The 15492-nt window shown below is 43.2% G+C and overlaps 1 protein-coding gene across 2 annotated transcripts in view; it reads right to left on the minus strand.

The window, feature by feature from the left end:
* The window catches only part of cadm1b (cell adhesion molecule 1b), a 132904-nt gene that overhangs the window by 26873 nt on the left and 90539 nt on the right, over positions 1 to 15492 (minus strand). For both annotated transcript variants that reach the window (XM_062386640.1, XM_062386639.1), the window contains exons 2-4: positions 12447 to 12467; positions 6767 to 6913; positions 1293 to 1445 (exon numbers count right to left, since the gene is read on the minus strand). In XM_062386640.1, coding sequence (XP_062242624.1) covers positions 1293 to 1445; positions 6767 to 6913; positions 12447 to 12467 — 321 coding nt within the window. The remainder of the gene's footprint in view (positions 1 to 1292; positions 1446 to 6766; positions 6914 to 12446; positions 12468 to 15492) is intronic.

The raw sequence follows: 15492 nt of genomic DNA on the forward strand, positions 1-15492 counted from the left end.
GATGGCTGGAGCAGGAACAACAAGGTAAATATCCGAGGAAGGTCTCCAGTTAACGCTTGTTAACTAAATGGATCATGATACTACCCCAGAATGCAAATTTAACCAGGCTAGAGGAGTGAAATTGGCTGAAGCTTGCAGAAAACATCTGATAGTTGGTCTGGATGGAGGTCAGATTTTTAGAAGTGAACTGCTCCAGAGTTTGTTTGAGATTGGGCTGTTACTACCCCCCGCAGTTTACAGACTGAGCCATTAAACAATGAGCTGAAACACAATATAAAGCTCCGTAAGGCCAGTTGGAGTTTCACACTGGAGTCCCATTTCTCTGTAAGTTCATTCCCTTTGTCACTGTCACATTATTTTCACTTGTCGTTTTAAGTAAAAACGTTGGTTCAAGAGGAAAGGTCGAAAATCATGAAATATGAATCCTCTAGGGACATCTGTACAAAATGTGATCCTTTTAACAATTGTTGAAATATTTTAGTTTGGACCAAATTGATGGACGAACAGATAACACATATACTCACATAATAACTTCTTATAAATGAATCGAAAGGATTTATGACTCATGACTCATGCATCAATAAAGCATCACTTAAGGATGTGTTTCATACCCTCATTATGAAGGTTTATTGAAAGCTATATATCAAGTATGTGTGATTACAAACTACAGTTACATGTAAAGTCTACACATTTTCTAGGAGGGCTCAGTTTCCCCTTGTTTCCATTAGCATTAGCGCCACAGCAAACTTGCTTAGCTCCAGTTACATGAATGCAAAAAGTCGGGGGCAGGGGGGGGGGGGGTATTTCAAGGACTCTTCAATGCAATCCATGGTTCAGAAATACTGCAGCTAGGTTTCAATTGTACAACTAGAGTAATTACTTTAAAGTGCTTTTAATTCCTTTCAATCCCCCAGGATGTCTGCATGTATAATAAAGCTTAACTAGCGTCATTTCGCTGCAAAGCATCAAAGTGTGCCACAGCTGACTCTCAATGGGGAATCGTTTGGAGCAGCCAAGTCAACATTCACCGGGATTCACAGAGTCAACACAGCTGCCAAAAGCAGCGCGGCCTGAGCCATCGGTTTCAGCATCTGCTCCTCTTCGTTATGCTGTCGAGCACCGCGAGGGCCTAATTGGCTGACATTTTGTTTCAGTTGCTAAAGATAACAGGATCAGAGATGACTATTATTTCATATCCATATCTATAATGGAGCAGGAATACAATGAGAGTGTGTGAGGAGGAGGGGTGTGATCCGTGCGGGGCTCACGCGTGCACCCTCACGTGCACCTACCCAGGACTGTGATGTCTGCGTAGGCTTCCTGAGGAGGATCCGTGTAGAGCTGGCACACGTAGCGTCCCTCATCGGAGAGTGACACATTGGAGAGAGACACCCGCAGTTCGTTGTCAGAGAAATTCACCAGCTGGAACCGGCTGTCCTTCAGAGCTGTGGGGATACATGTGAGACAGAGACAGTGTGGATACAGAGGGCAGGGACACAAACGTGAGACAAGGCGTGAGAGAGAGAAAAGGGGAATGGGAAGCGGAGAGGGGGTGAGAATGAGAGAGGAGATGGAAGAAGACAAAGGAGTCGCGAGGAGAAAATGAGACAGTGGGAGAGCGAGGTGTGTGAGTGAGTGTGAGAGGGGGAGTGCTGCCCTTTTGTGGGCTCTCTCCTTAATTGAGTAAAAGAAAAGTGAGTTTGAAAATGATTCAGAGTTGATTTATAAAGTAGCTCTACAGTCCACGGAGCAGCGGCAGAGACAGGAAAGTGTGAAGAGTGCTCATGAAGACTCCTAACAAGCTAGGAACTCTTAAAATGGGCTGCTGCCGGTCATGGATGGATGCGTCAAACTCACATATTCCAGAAAGAGGAGAGGCATTCAAACATACATAATGAATTAAATCACAGCGGCGAGGTAGAGAGGGTTGGATGCCTGAAACTCTAAATCAAGAGCAGCCAGGAATCTGTATACTAATGCCGGTATAGATTGGCTGAATTTTCTTTTAATGTTGTCAAACTAGGTTAGCCGTCTTCCTCGGAGTCTTCACTCTCCCTTTTCATTCGGCCCACCCTCATCCCTGAGCACTCTTTTCCATAAACAGCTCTGGTTGACTTGATTGGGAGTCCTTTTGATGTTTTGACCTGCCTTCTTTATCAAGCCCTCTCTGCATCTGTCGAGCTAATGAACTATTCAGCCCCTATTTACAGCACAGGGAGTTTGTTATTCACGTCAGGAGTTACGCTGAACACCACGATCATTACCAAAGGTCTCGGGGCAGCGTCAACATGAAACCTCATCCCCCCCAATATAATTTGAGTGCATCTTTGGAAGTCGCTCCTCAAAGGGAAACAATGACACTGATGCGCTTTGAGAGGCAAAGCACCTGCGAAGGAGGGAAACCCTTCACTTCTGCGACACTGAATGAAATTTACACTTCTCACAACAGGCTGCCTGCTTTACATGAAGGTGTAAATACACCTGTATCTGTATTGATGATTTGTTCTATTCAAAAGTAAAACAAGCCCATGACAGTTTCCCAAGACTCAAGAAATCACATTTAATTGATGCAATCGAAATAAACTCACCTTATTCTTACATACGACAAAGATATTGAGGAAAATGATTCTTTATATAAGATTAAAGGTTATGGATCAGTAGAACTGTTCTTGGTTAATTGTATTTTGGTGAAGAAACTAAAGCTCACATGAACAAATACATTTTTCTGTATTTTAATTAACCTATATGTCATAATCAGTATTTTTAGAAAGCAATAACTATGTATTCAGTCACATTACACGTGGGTTTGACAGCTATACAATAAGGTCAAACCAAATATAAATCTCCGTAAAGTAGAAGGGAGATACAGACCTTTTTTTGTTAGATTTTTCTTTTACACAACACAACATTGAGCAATAAGATATGATGCAATGCTAGGTAGGTAGCTGAGTTTTGAAGCACATACAAAGAAAGAAATTAACAAACCTAACCAAATAAAGGTAATAGGCTAATAAGTTATCAATACAAATGACCTCTTTCACAAGTTTGCACTATTTTAATTTTATTGCTATATTGTCTTACTGGTCTTTCTAAAAAAACAATCCATCAGAAAGCTGCAGCTCATTCAAATTGCTGCTGCCTGATTTCCTCACTAAGAGCAAGAACAGCTCATTTCACTGCAGTTGTGAGATCTGCACACTGGCTCCCTGTCTGTCAAAGAATTGACTTCATATCCTGCTCTCGGTTTATAAAGCACTGAATAGTTTAGAGCCAAGACATATTTCTGATCCCCTGCTACGATATGAACCACCCAGGCCCCTCAGGTCGTCTGGAACAGGTCTGCTTTCTGTCCCCAGAGTCCAAACTAAACCTGGAGGAGCAGCGTTCAGCTTCTTGGCTCCACATATAAGGAGCCAGCTCCCAGAGAACTGCAGGTCCGCTGCAACTCTTAGTTCTAGAATAATCAATAATGAAGACTTTCCTGGACCTTTGGTTAAATCAAAGGATTACTCATTTCTTACTTTGCACTGTTATTACTCTCTGATTTCTTAATTTATTTATGTATTATGTTATTCTCTATGAAACCCCTTTTAATTATTTTTTGTATTCTACTATGTTGCTTTTACAGTTTCTCATGAAGCCTTTTATATGCCATGTAAAGAACTTTGAATTGCCTTGTTGTTGAAACTTGCCTTGCCTTGCAACAAGGTTTTTCGGCTGCTCCACAACAGCAGCGGTTAAGTATTTGATGCAAAAAGGAGAGACGTCTTTTGGAGGCACATTACTTTAAGCTTTAAACCTTTGTAACACAAAGTCAGACAATTCCCGAGGCAAGATGCAGTGAATAAATAATGGTCTGATATTGCATCACCATCCACAGAGGTCCACCTTCGCTGATAAAAGCTCATTTTTCCCATTTCAGATGACAACTCTGCCAAATTGCATGTCATTTCGCATATATCTAGAAGTATAAAGGGCTCATCCCGACCAGACTCGCTCAGCCTCTCTACCTATGACATAATTCATCTTTATTTGCTGCAAAAGTAATGTGGTTATTGGGCCGTCAGCGGTACTGTGAAGCTGCTATCATTCTGATATTTGTTTGCGTGGTCTGCAGGCGGCTGCTGCTGCTTCCCCGGTAGCTGCTGTTCTTGTAGCGCCCGGCGTATCCCTGTGTCACTGCTGTTTGCTTCCTTGTACACAAAGAGCTGCTACTGTGTCGAGCGGCCCCGTTGACAGGTAACAATGGCAGCGGCTGAAGGGGGGTCCCTGCAGAACCGGCAGTCCTTTAGGAACAGAGCCCGGAATAGAGCTGCCATGGGGTTCACTAGACCCCATTACAAGGAGCACAGACATTAGACAGCAGCAGCAGCCCAATAACAATTCAGCCTCCTGTCAGAAATCAGACATATAGTGAGATCTAATTGAAGATAAACCAAAGCATTTGTGTTTTGAAATGGACAAAGGCGCTGTATTGATTAAGTCCGAGAAAATGAAATGTTTAAAGGTCCACACGGAGCAGCTCATAACGATCAAGAAGGACACGGTTGTCTTTTAACTTATGGAAAGATTTTTTTAACTGTACAGAGCTAATATTGATTGGTGCTAGGGTGCAAGAGCTAATTATTCACTGTAGCTTTTCCGAACCGAAACACCCCCAATCTCGATCTACTCCTCCGTGCCTGAGTAAATACTTTCAAGATGCAGAGCACAACGTGACCTATGCTTTACATCAATCCATTTTCCTCTGCCATATTCTCAGGCAGCTCGGGGTATTTTATACAAATATGGCGAAGATGTGTACTCAAACTCCCCTGGTGCTCCTCGCGAGTGAGAAAATGAAACGCACGTCTCACTACCTAGACTTGTGAAATAACAGCTGGGATGCGATATAGACTGAAATAAAGGGTATTTCTCATTCACCTTGAATCTTGGCTGAGATCCCAGAGACAAAAAGGGGTAAAAAAAAACACAGAGACAAAAACTTGGTTTAAAGTAGAAGTGGCCCATATGCTCATGCATAATCATAATGTTCAATATTATCCTAATCTAAGAGATTATCGCTAAAATCGAACAGTGACAAGGACACACAAGTATTCCCCATCCTGGTGGCACTGTGAATTATCTCATATTAATCTCGCCGTGTTCTGAGCTTAATGACTTGTGCAAAAGAGTCAAAGAGTCAAGGGCAGATGGAATCAGGTTTACCCGCAGACTCTAACCTGGAGCTCGAGCTGATCTAACAGTGATATCTGATACGTTGGCTTTAATGTTGAAAGAAAATAATAGAATAGAAAAAAATAAACAGTTGTAGCAGCTCATCTTGTGTTAAATGATGGAACACAACTGCAGTGACATATGCACAAAGTTTAGACTAAGCTTGGTGACACATGTTGAGATTATTCAAGTACAGATTGGATCTTGAGGTGTGACACCATCCATAATATTTACCTCTGAGATAGTTTTCATTATCAATTTATTATTTTGTCTGCAGATCAATTAATTTGTTTGGTTAAGTGAAAAATACCTATTCCAGCTCAGCAGAGCCCAAACTGTCGTGTTTTGTCGACAGCCCGTCAGAAATCCTGAGCTATGCAGCAATTTGAACAGCTGCCGCCATTTTTGTATTTTTAGCTCCTTCCACTAAAAAAAAACGTGTGTGAAGAGCTTGAGACGAAGAGGCTGTTGTCATGTTCATCTGCTGAAAGGAAACGTTTGTGTGTGTTCACCTGAAGTCTCAGTTTAAGACGTGTAGTTCTACACGTGGCTTCAATTCTCTGACACTATACATCTGGCTTGGAGACAATAGTGGTCAATTATGTGACTAACGAGTGTGATGTGGAAACGCCTCTAGTGCTCATGCACACTGAGAATGGAGTTTTCAGTGTCTGGTAGTTAAATATAACAAAGAGTATTTGCATATTCATAGATTTTAATAATAACAACTTTAATAACTTTATTTTTATAGCACTTTTGAAAACTAACTTTTCAAAGGGCTTCCTGAAGAAAGACAAACAAATGAAAGCAGGAGACAAGGGAGAAGGAATATACCGTAGGTATTCTAAGAATGTTTTTAAAGAAGAAAAAACTGGGTCAAACTAATTATCTTTCAAAAGTTTCATAGGTCAGGATTATTTTTTTAAGATAGTTGTAGGTAGTTTTTATGTTGATCAGTTAATCCATTAGTCAACTAGCTGTTTAATCCCCCATTGTGCTTACGTAAGTAATGTAAGGGTCATGTTTAGACATTACCTAAATAATTCTGTCATGTTCCAGCAACAAAGGGTTTCAGAATCTGAGAAAGGAAAAATATTATGGATTGATAAATAATTAAGTGGAATGAATGCCTGCAACATGTAACTTTTGTTTTTGCTTATTCCGGATGTGGAGGATGAACTAAATTACACAAAATGTGGTATTTCTGTCAGACTTTTCCACCTGATATGATATCTCCAGTTTCCACACTGAAAATTGTGATCTGATCACTCTCCAGCTATCGTCAGATCCTCCTTGATCTTCTTTTCATCCATACGCTTCATGTGTTTTGTGGCTAAAGGCTGCTAGCCTAAAGGCTGCTAGCCTTTAGCCACTGTGTGCGATCATTATTTCTGCCCCTATAGCATGTGGATGGACAATTCTTCTGTTATAATAAATTGCGGGTGCAGTTACACCTGCACTTTCAAGTGGTCAAGCTCTGTCTGATTGCAATCCAATCACCCGAAACACGTTGCAAGGTGTAAATGGAAGATGAGGCGCGGGCACTTACGTCTAACGTCTCTGAAGTAGATGGTCTGCCTGTTGGGGTTGAGCAGCTGGATGACGGAGTCGTCGTTGTCCATCACTCTGCAGCTGATGGTGGCCATCTCCCCCTCGATCACCGACACGTTGTCGGTTGCCAGGTTCTGACCGTCGACTTCACGACAAAGACAAAGAAGACAGATGGTAGACTGACATTTCAACTGGGAGACGAGCATCCCTGTCCGGACATGTGCAATCAAATATTTATATGTCTCACTGTGGGGACTGCGTGTCAACACATGCACAGGGTGAAGATATGTGACTCGGCCGTGTAGATTGTCTGTTTGCACTCATGTCTAATCCTTTTAATATAAGAGCCATGTGCAATGTTTGTCACTATTGATCTCCCCCAGCTCAGAGTGGGCCCTGTGAGTCAGTGCCAGATGGGCTGTAAGCTCGGCTGCCCACAAAGGTAGAGAGAGAGGAGAGGGTAGGAAGGAAACCAGAGAAAGAAAGAGTGTAAGAAAGTGGTGAGTAGTGGATATGGCAGAGGGGAGGAGGGGAGGCAGAGAGGGGGAGTAAGAGAGAGAGGAGAGCGATGAGCCAGACTGGATGCTGTTTATGGTTAAGCTTTATCAGAGCCCTCCATCTGAGGTTCCATGTGACCAATGTGTGCTCAGTGGTTCTGTTCTGTATTTCCAGGAATAAAAGTCTAAGTCCCTCTCTGTACATTGGCATTGTTGCCACACACAGACCCTGGACCTTGTTATCGTAACTTACACGCGACAGCAAACCCAACACAAAAAGCCTGGATTTGTCCCCCCCCCCCCGCCTCTTCAACTAGAGAGAGGGAGAGAATCAAAAATCACCTTGTGCTATATTTATCTGTCAGGAGCCAAAAAAGCATAAGGAGCATGGAGAGCATGTTTTAAATGTCTTAGATTCACACCAGCGGAAGAACAACAGTCTCAGCCTCAGACCCAAGAAAACATCAGAAGCACATTTGCATGCCCAAGCTGTCAGACTCCTCGATTGCATTCTGACATTTACAAAGTGGAAGGAGAAAAAAAAAAAAAAACAACCCTGCGTTTTCAGATAGTGATAATGAGAATAGACAGCCACACTAACATCATTCAAAATGAACTCGGTGAATGCGGCAAGAAATAAGAAATTAACCTCCTGTGGAGAAACGCTCCTCAGACCTGTCTGATGCAATGAGCTACCCATTTCATTCCAATCTGCCGCCAGGCCTCAGGTTCAGGAACAAGGGAAGGGAAGTGGCAAAAACACAGCGTCCATTAAATGTTTACCGTTAATTCATGGCTGAGTTTTTAAGGCAGTTTATATCTAAAGATGGTCAATGTGAATACTTTAAATGTACAATGTGCTACTTTGGCCTCTAGGAGTCTTTTAATCAAAGCAATAACAAAATACCTGATGACGTCATGAGGCAGCGTGGGATCATGGGAGTTGTTGTCTCAACCACCTTTGCCAATGAAATTTTACTTGAAGCCTAAATTGTGTTCGTGTGATTTGTTTAAATTTTATTCAGGCTACTAGGAAAAGTGACCAATTCAAACAATGGAAGGAATAAACTGCTGACTGGCCAACTGTGTGTTGCTCCTTCATCATAGTTTGTTTGCCCCTGCAGTTACAGCAGAGAAAAACAGGTGAAGCTGATTTGACTCAAGTCAAGATTTGACTCAAGACTCAACATCCTTGGAAACGTTTTGGATGACGTAAGCCCACGAGTCGTAAAAATAACATAGTTCTTGTTGTTTTTACACATATTTTTAATGTTTAATGTCTAATGGAGAAACAGGACACAGACATGAACCTAATGATCTTTTTACCCCAAGTTTTTTCAAATGACATCTCACGGTTGCTACGACCAGGTAGCAAAGTGGTTACCGCTATCAGCCTGGCTACTGTCCAAAGCCAGAGGCAACCATGAAAATCCCAATTTGAACTTGAAACCCAGTTCTCTGGATTATATTAGGAAGTGGGAGCGTTTTGTTACCGACTGATTTAAGTGGGAATAGAGCCAATCAAGTGTGAGTGTCGAAGAACATTCATGTCCCGGAGCTATTGCCATTGTCTGACTGCTACGACTTCGAGTTTTTAGAGTATGTTGACTTGTCAGGTGCAACAAAAGTAAAAGCGTAAAACAGGAGATTGTAAAGGTAAATGGGTGTTGATGTCAGCCGGATGTCTTCAGAGACGGCTCTTACCAGATGAGAACACTGATCCCAGATGAGACCCGAGTAACCTCAGAATAGATCCAATGCCAATGTTTTTCTGCAGGCGGTGTGGTAATGGTTGTGGAATGATTGTGGTTCTGGCAAATACACTGGATAAAGCAATAGTTCATCTAACCTTCTGAGGGATGCAAAGGTTAATGCCACAGGCCACAGCCAGCAGCCAGTTAGCTTAGCTGTGATATTAACATTTACCTTTTTACAAGGAGTTATGCTATTTCTTGGCTGGTCTGCACCTTTTTTTGCACAATTTATAACGTATTCAATTGTTGTGTTCATTTGGGGCAAAGGTTGCTTCCACCTGCCTCCAATGTTTGCGCTAAGTTTAGCTGACCTGGTGCATATTTACCATAAAAGATATAAGATTAAAATCAATTTTCTCATCTGAATCGCAAAGGGAAAGTGAATAAGCATAAATCCTCAAAACTGTCTCATTATTACTTCAAAGTAGGGTTCAGGTTAACGCCTCAGTTAATAAAAAACGACCATTAATTGTGGGTCTGTGACACAACATGAACTCAGGTCATAAAATCAGGCTTGCGACATGCCCATTCCACACCCTTAATTTCCACTTTGCTACATATAGGGCAGAATATTTCCTGCACTGGTATGAAACACTAGCACTGGACATAAATCTTGAAGTGCAGGGTCGTCCAATATGGATTTAATTCTGGGTTGGATCCAATGTTCTACTTTACTTCAAAATCAGTATCCTACTATTGGGGGCTTGACAGGGAGAGATTATGATAGATACATACAGATATACTGGAGACAGACTGTGCTAAATTATAAATGTGCAAACAGAACACAAGTATGTCACGGAACATCAGAGATCATTGTGGATATGTGTGGTCAGACATATGAAAGTCTGAGGTGATGTCAGGTGTGTGCTCAGCTCCTCTGTACGTGCACGTAGCGCCGCTGGAGATGAGGCAAGAGCAATGCAAAGTGTTTTGATGTCTTTTTTATTTCATTGCTGTAAAAATAATATATTTGGCAGCCGAAACGGCAACAGAGAGCCGCCTCAAAGCAAGGTTACGCTGCTCCCAATCTGCTGGACTGAGAGAAAGGGAACGAAATAGACGAATTCTCCATAAGGTTTAGCAGCCCCAAGCAAGGTTGGTACCCCTCCAATATTCCAGCCTCGGCTCATCTCCAATTCAAAACACACATAAATAACGTGGCTGTGATTAGCAATCCCATCAAAGGGAAAACAGGCCACTTTGAGGAACATGGAGGGTTTGCGCAATCGGAGTAAACATTTTCAATTGCCTCTGCATCTCGGTCATGATTGGGTGCAAACGAGGGGAGGCAGTCATTAATTCTGGGTAGTGGGCCGGGATGGAAGGGGGAGTGGGCCGAGGCATGGCACAGATGACTGGCTGATAAATTCACACTCATTCCAGCAGCTGTCTGGAAGAGCAAAGTGCCTGTATCTCTACACATGGCTGCCCTCCTGTTCGCCCGCATCACAACATACTGAATGAAACAGTCAGAGGGAAATACAGACCTTCAAAAGTCTGTGCTTTCTCCGAGGGGATGTACAATCTGCCATCGAGTGTTTGGCAGGGAGGCCGGGCTCATCAGCCGCACTCAAAATGCAAAGCAATCCCCCCCCCGCCCTCCCCCGCCTGGCCACTTTTGACAAAAAGTTGAGGAAATCAGGAAATATTAGCGGAGCGGCTCCTCCCTTTAGAAGTTTTGGAGACAGGCACCTTTTGAATCGAGTCGGCTCCGTCTTTGATCTGTTCCCTCTTGTTTGGACATCAAAAGACATGAAAGAGGAAGCAAAGAGCCGGACAGCCGACCCCCAATCCCCCCCCCCCCCCCACCACCACCACCAAGAGTCAACGCTGTCGTGTCCTATCAAGGAACAACCCGGACTAAAGACAGTCATTAACAATAAAAGTTTCCCCCTCTCCGTCTCTGATGATGCCTCTTCGCCGCCGCTCGTCTTCATCCCGCTCGGTCATTAAACCCTGATCCTGATGATGAAATGCTGTTTTAAGGACGTTCACAAGCGAGGAGGCTTCTGTCTCAGGGTGTAATTAGCACCGTGCCATTTCTCCGAGATAATTCGTATGGGAAGGTTTCAAAAAAAGTCATGCCCACTAATTTGACCATCTTTCGATTTAAAAAAAAAAAATTAGAACCACAGATAAGCTCTCTGTGTAACCGTTTGTATGAGGATGCTACCACATGACTAGGAAATAAGGACGTTCGACCTGAGAAACACATGTTCTCTTATTTTACCAGCTAAAACGTTACGGGGTGTTTGTTTGGTATAAAAATAAACAAGTTGTGTATCTTAAGTGATTGGATTCCACATTCTGATGAATAAACACCAGGCAAAGGAATATTTTCACAACTAGGAGATGCAAAACTGACTTCCTTTGACTTAGCACTAGAAAAATAATCATTTCTATAAAGAATTTGTTTCAGCTGAGGACTCCATCCTTTTAAATGTTGAATGTTTTACTTTACTGCATTAGGACACGTTCAGGCCAACATTTGTCAGATAGGAGTAATGCACCTCACAACTTCCAACTCTAATCAAGTAAACACATTTTAGTCGAAGTGCATTTAAGTCCTGCAGTGGTGTAGCTGTGGCTTGCACCTAGATGTGAAAGATGAAAGTGTTTTGCAAGCTGTTCATTTATTAGAAAGTGGTACCATTAATGTGTTTTCTTACCTCTTGGCTTTTGGCTAATTTGGCTTCAACACTAGCAGCCAAAAATACACAATTACTTTTGCTTAACCTCAGACCATGTTAGAAAGGACATTAAGAACAACAGGGTTAGTGCATCTGTTTAAGTGAAGTGCTCGCGTGTAGACGTTGGCGAAGGGAGAAGAGAGACACACACTCACACATCGTGACAACACGTGCTGAAAGAGCCAAATGTTATTTGAATATATTCTGTTGCTATTGTTTAGTGAATAATTTATTAAAGACATTTTACATTCTTTATACATTTAAAATGGTAAAGTCCACGAGCAACAGTCGAAGAAAGAAACTTTCTGTTGTTTTGGCTTGATAAGAATATTCATTATTTGACTGTTTACATACATTTGACTTTCGGAAGGGCCTTTTTTTGTAACTGGAGATCTGTGGTTATTTGAGTAACCTCAGACCACAGTGAAAGTGTCAAGAGGACAACAGCAAACTGAAGTGGCGACCAAATAGCCTGGACAGGAATTTGTAATCTACATGTGGCAGTGTGTTGATGTGAGAGCAGAGAATAAAAAGAATGGATTGTCATTGTGAGTGCATGTCTCTCTCCTCCCTCCTGAAAGGAAAAATACCAACATAACCAGCCATTCTTGTAAATATGCACAGATGAACAGGCTGCGATGGACAGCCAAACAACAGACACACCGACAGACGCGGGCAAGTCCAAATGAACAGCAGGTAGCGAAAAATGAAAAAAAAAAGAGAGAAAGAATGAGTACCTGTCACGGTTTCAGCAGCTCCTGTTGCAGCGCAGGCGAAGATGAGAGGGGGAGAGAAGAGAACAGACAAGGTGTTAGCTGACAGGACGTAAGCAGGGAGTCACATTCCACTGGTAACAGGAAACTTTCAGGAGCAGATTGCAACTCATCAAACGAAAGCTGCATATATGCTACGATATTTAACACAGATTAAATGAAATACACAAAAGGGTCATCCCAATTAGCAAATTGTACAATATCCAGCCATATATATAATCCTGACATAATGAGCCACGTTCATCCCGTCGTCCCTTTACCCTGCATGTTATATTAATACGGAGGAACAGGGGGGCTATGTGGACATTGTTTCCTACCCCTCGTGTCCCTGATTAAGATTCCAGCCAGCCCTGCTGTGGAGCAGCCACTGCCTGGAGATGCTCCCCTGGGACCTGCAGTGTATCCTGGAGAAGAGAGAGCACCCATTCGGAACAGTGCCCACCCAAACTGGCATCTCACAGGGCATGGGAGACTGGCATGTTCCCAAGTCCCTGCAGCAGTGCTCAGGGACTGCACCCTCGGGAGAGCTTCCATCATTCATTGTCGGCTATTCATAAACAACCCCCCCCCCCCCCACCCCATTTCTATCTCTCTCTCTCTCTCTTTCACACATGCACACACACCTCCTCCCCCTGCCCACTGCTGCACGTCCATATCTACATTTATTCCATTTCACACACACCCTATTTTAATATATTGACATTCCACGCAGACTTCGGGGCGTCGCTGTGAGCAATGCAAGCGTCAGTGCTGAGCACACAGTCTGTTGAAGTGACTGCCTGTCACACTTGTCATTGCCGGCATAATAAGGGTGTAAGGTATGACACATGTCCTTGTTACCAGTCCTTTGTGCATTTTCAATGTGTCAGCGATTCCCCCGGGGACCAAAAAGTGTGAGTGACAAATCAAACGCGACGGGAAACAACTTTTGAACATTGTCCAGGAGTCGGCTGCGATATCAGGCCGTGCAGTGTCAGACAAACCTCTGTCTTTATTGTGTGATAATTGAAAGTAATGAGACTTCTGAGGCTATTCTGCTCCAGCTGAAAGCAGTATGAGCGAAAAGAGACCCGGAGTGATTGAGGTTGATAGCCGGTCTGGAACTCGGAGCCTGAGCGAGCGCTCCGTATGCGTCCCAGTCCAATCAGCCCCCAGGACAGCCCATAATGAGGCTTTTGAGCTGCTTTAATTGCCAGGTAATTATAATGTTGTAGAAACATTATGTAAATGACTCATTATCGTCTTGCATGTGTAGTATATCTGCCCTCATTTTGTGTTACTTTGTCAGGAGTGTAACCCAGAAAAAAAACGCATCAGCCGGATACTGGGGCATCTCAGTGTTTAATCTTGTCAACAGAGGTCTATATATAAACAGAGGGACTTGTGATATAGTGCGGTGACACCTTCCCTAACCCTTCACTATCATCCACTTCCTGCTGGTGGCCTCTGAAAGGCCTATAAATAGCTCTTGTCTGCCGCTCCCCTTCTCTCCTCTGTACCTGCAGCGCATTAGGTAGAAGTTATGAGGTGCCAGCTCGCCTGTGATTAGATGTCATGGCTGTCGCTCTGCTTAGACAGCGGTGATAGACAGATTTCTGGGGGAAACGCTTGTGATGGCATTCGTGCCAGCGCAGCCATTGCACCAATCTGTCAATCACGCGCGGGGGATGAGAGCAGGCAGGCCAGCCGTCCCTCCAAATAATGTCTGTCCTTGTCTCCTCACCTCTTTCTCCTTTTCATCCGAATCTCATTCTCCCGGGTTCCACACAATGAGCAGCATTATGTTCGGAAACAGAAAAGTGTTGCATTTTCAGCTCCCCGTCCACCGCGATGCTACGTTTCCTGCCAGAATACATCACGTTCTCTATGAGAGCTGAGGGTCTGCACGTCCTGGTATTCAGGCATCCGTGTTCAACCCGCTCCCACCACGATGAATCCTTAATCATCTGCACTATTTTTCAGTTGCTGAGGCAAACTCAGATCTCTGGAGAGTGGGTGTCTGTGTGGTGAGAGTGGCACATAGCCTCCCTCGCTCGCTGGCTCTCTCTCTCTCTCTATCGCAGCTCAGTAAAAGCAGTGGGGTAACACTAATGAGACAACATTTCTCCTCAGTACTAGTGCGATGCCTTTGAATTAATGCTCCTCCTTTCAGGTAAAACATTCCCTTGCTTATTTTATGCCCATGATCTGCGGCGTGTTGCACGTCCACCAAGTCTCTGATCGCACCGCATTAGAGGACACAGCCGAGTCGGACGCCGGGACTCTGTGGTTCCCCATTGAGATCCACACTGGGTACTGTCTGATTGTGTGTGTGTGTGTGTGTGTCGATGCTGTCTCACTGTGAACAGCCCACTGTGTTTTCATTTAATTAGAAGGATCAGAGGTGGGCATCAAACTTTTTTCTCCTCTGAGGAAATCGGACGGAGCAGCGAGCTCCTGCAGAGTGAACCGAATAAACAGGGACGACTTCTGAGGTCAGGATTTTCACAAAAGAAACCGATCAAAGAGTTTCAGCTGTCCTCGCGAAAAGAAAAAAAAATGAATTTCCAGCACCTTATGCTCGTCTCTGATGTCGAGGATAATTATTTTCAAACCTGCTTTAAAGAATTGCATGACAACATATTACATTGAAACTCAGACCGAAATGCCCTTTGCGTATGTGAACTAGTACTGGTGAGTTTCCACAATGTGCAGAGTTTTAACGTCAGGCTCCTCACTCGGTCTGTCATAAAAAAAAGGCCAAATTCCATTAAAGAGAAGGAAGCCCTTAATCTGTTAATTAGTTAGTGTGCAGCATATTAGTCATCTACAATTTTGAGAACCATTAATAAGGTTTAAGTCGATATGAAAAGTGCCAAAAGTCCAGCTTCTCAAATGTTAATATTTTCAGGATTTCTTAATCATATATGATGGCAAACTAAAAGTTTTAGGCTTTAGGGCTGTTGTTTAGACAAAATAAACGGTTTTCATCTTGTGTTGAGCTTCCAATTCTCTAACCTATCAATTATAT

The sequence above is a fragment of the Platichthys flesus genome, chromosome 4, assembly GCF_949316205.1.
Source record: "Platichthys flesus chromosome 4, fPlaFle2.1, whole genome shotgun sequence".
In the NCBI taxonomy this organism is placed as follows: domain Eukaryota; kingdom Metazoa; phylum Chordata; class Actinopteri; order Pleuronectiformes; family Pleuronectidae; genus Platichthys; species Platichthys flesus.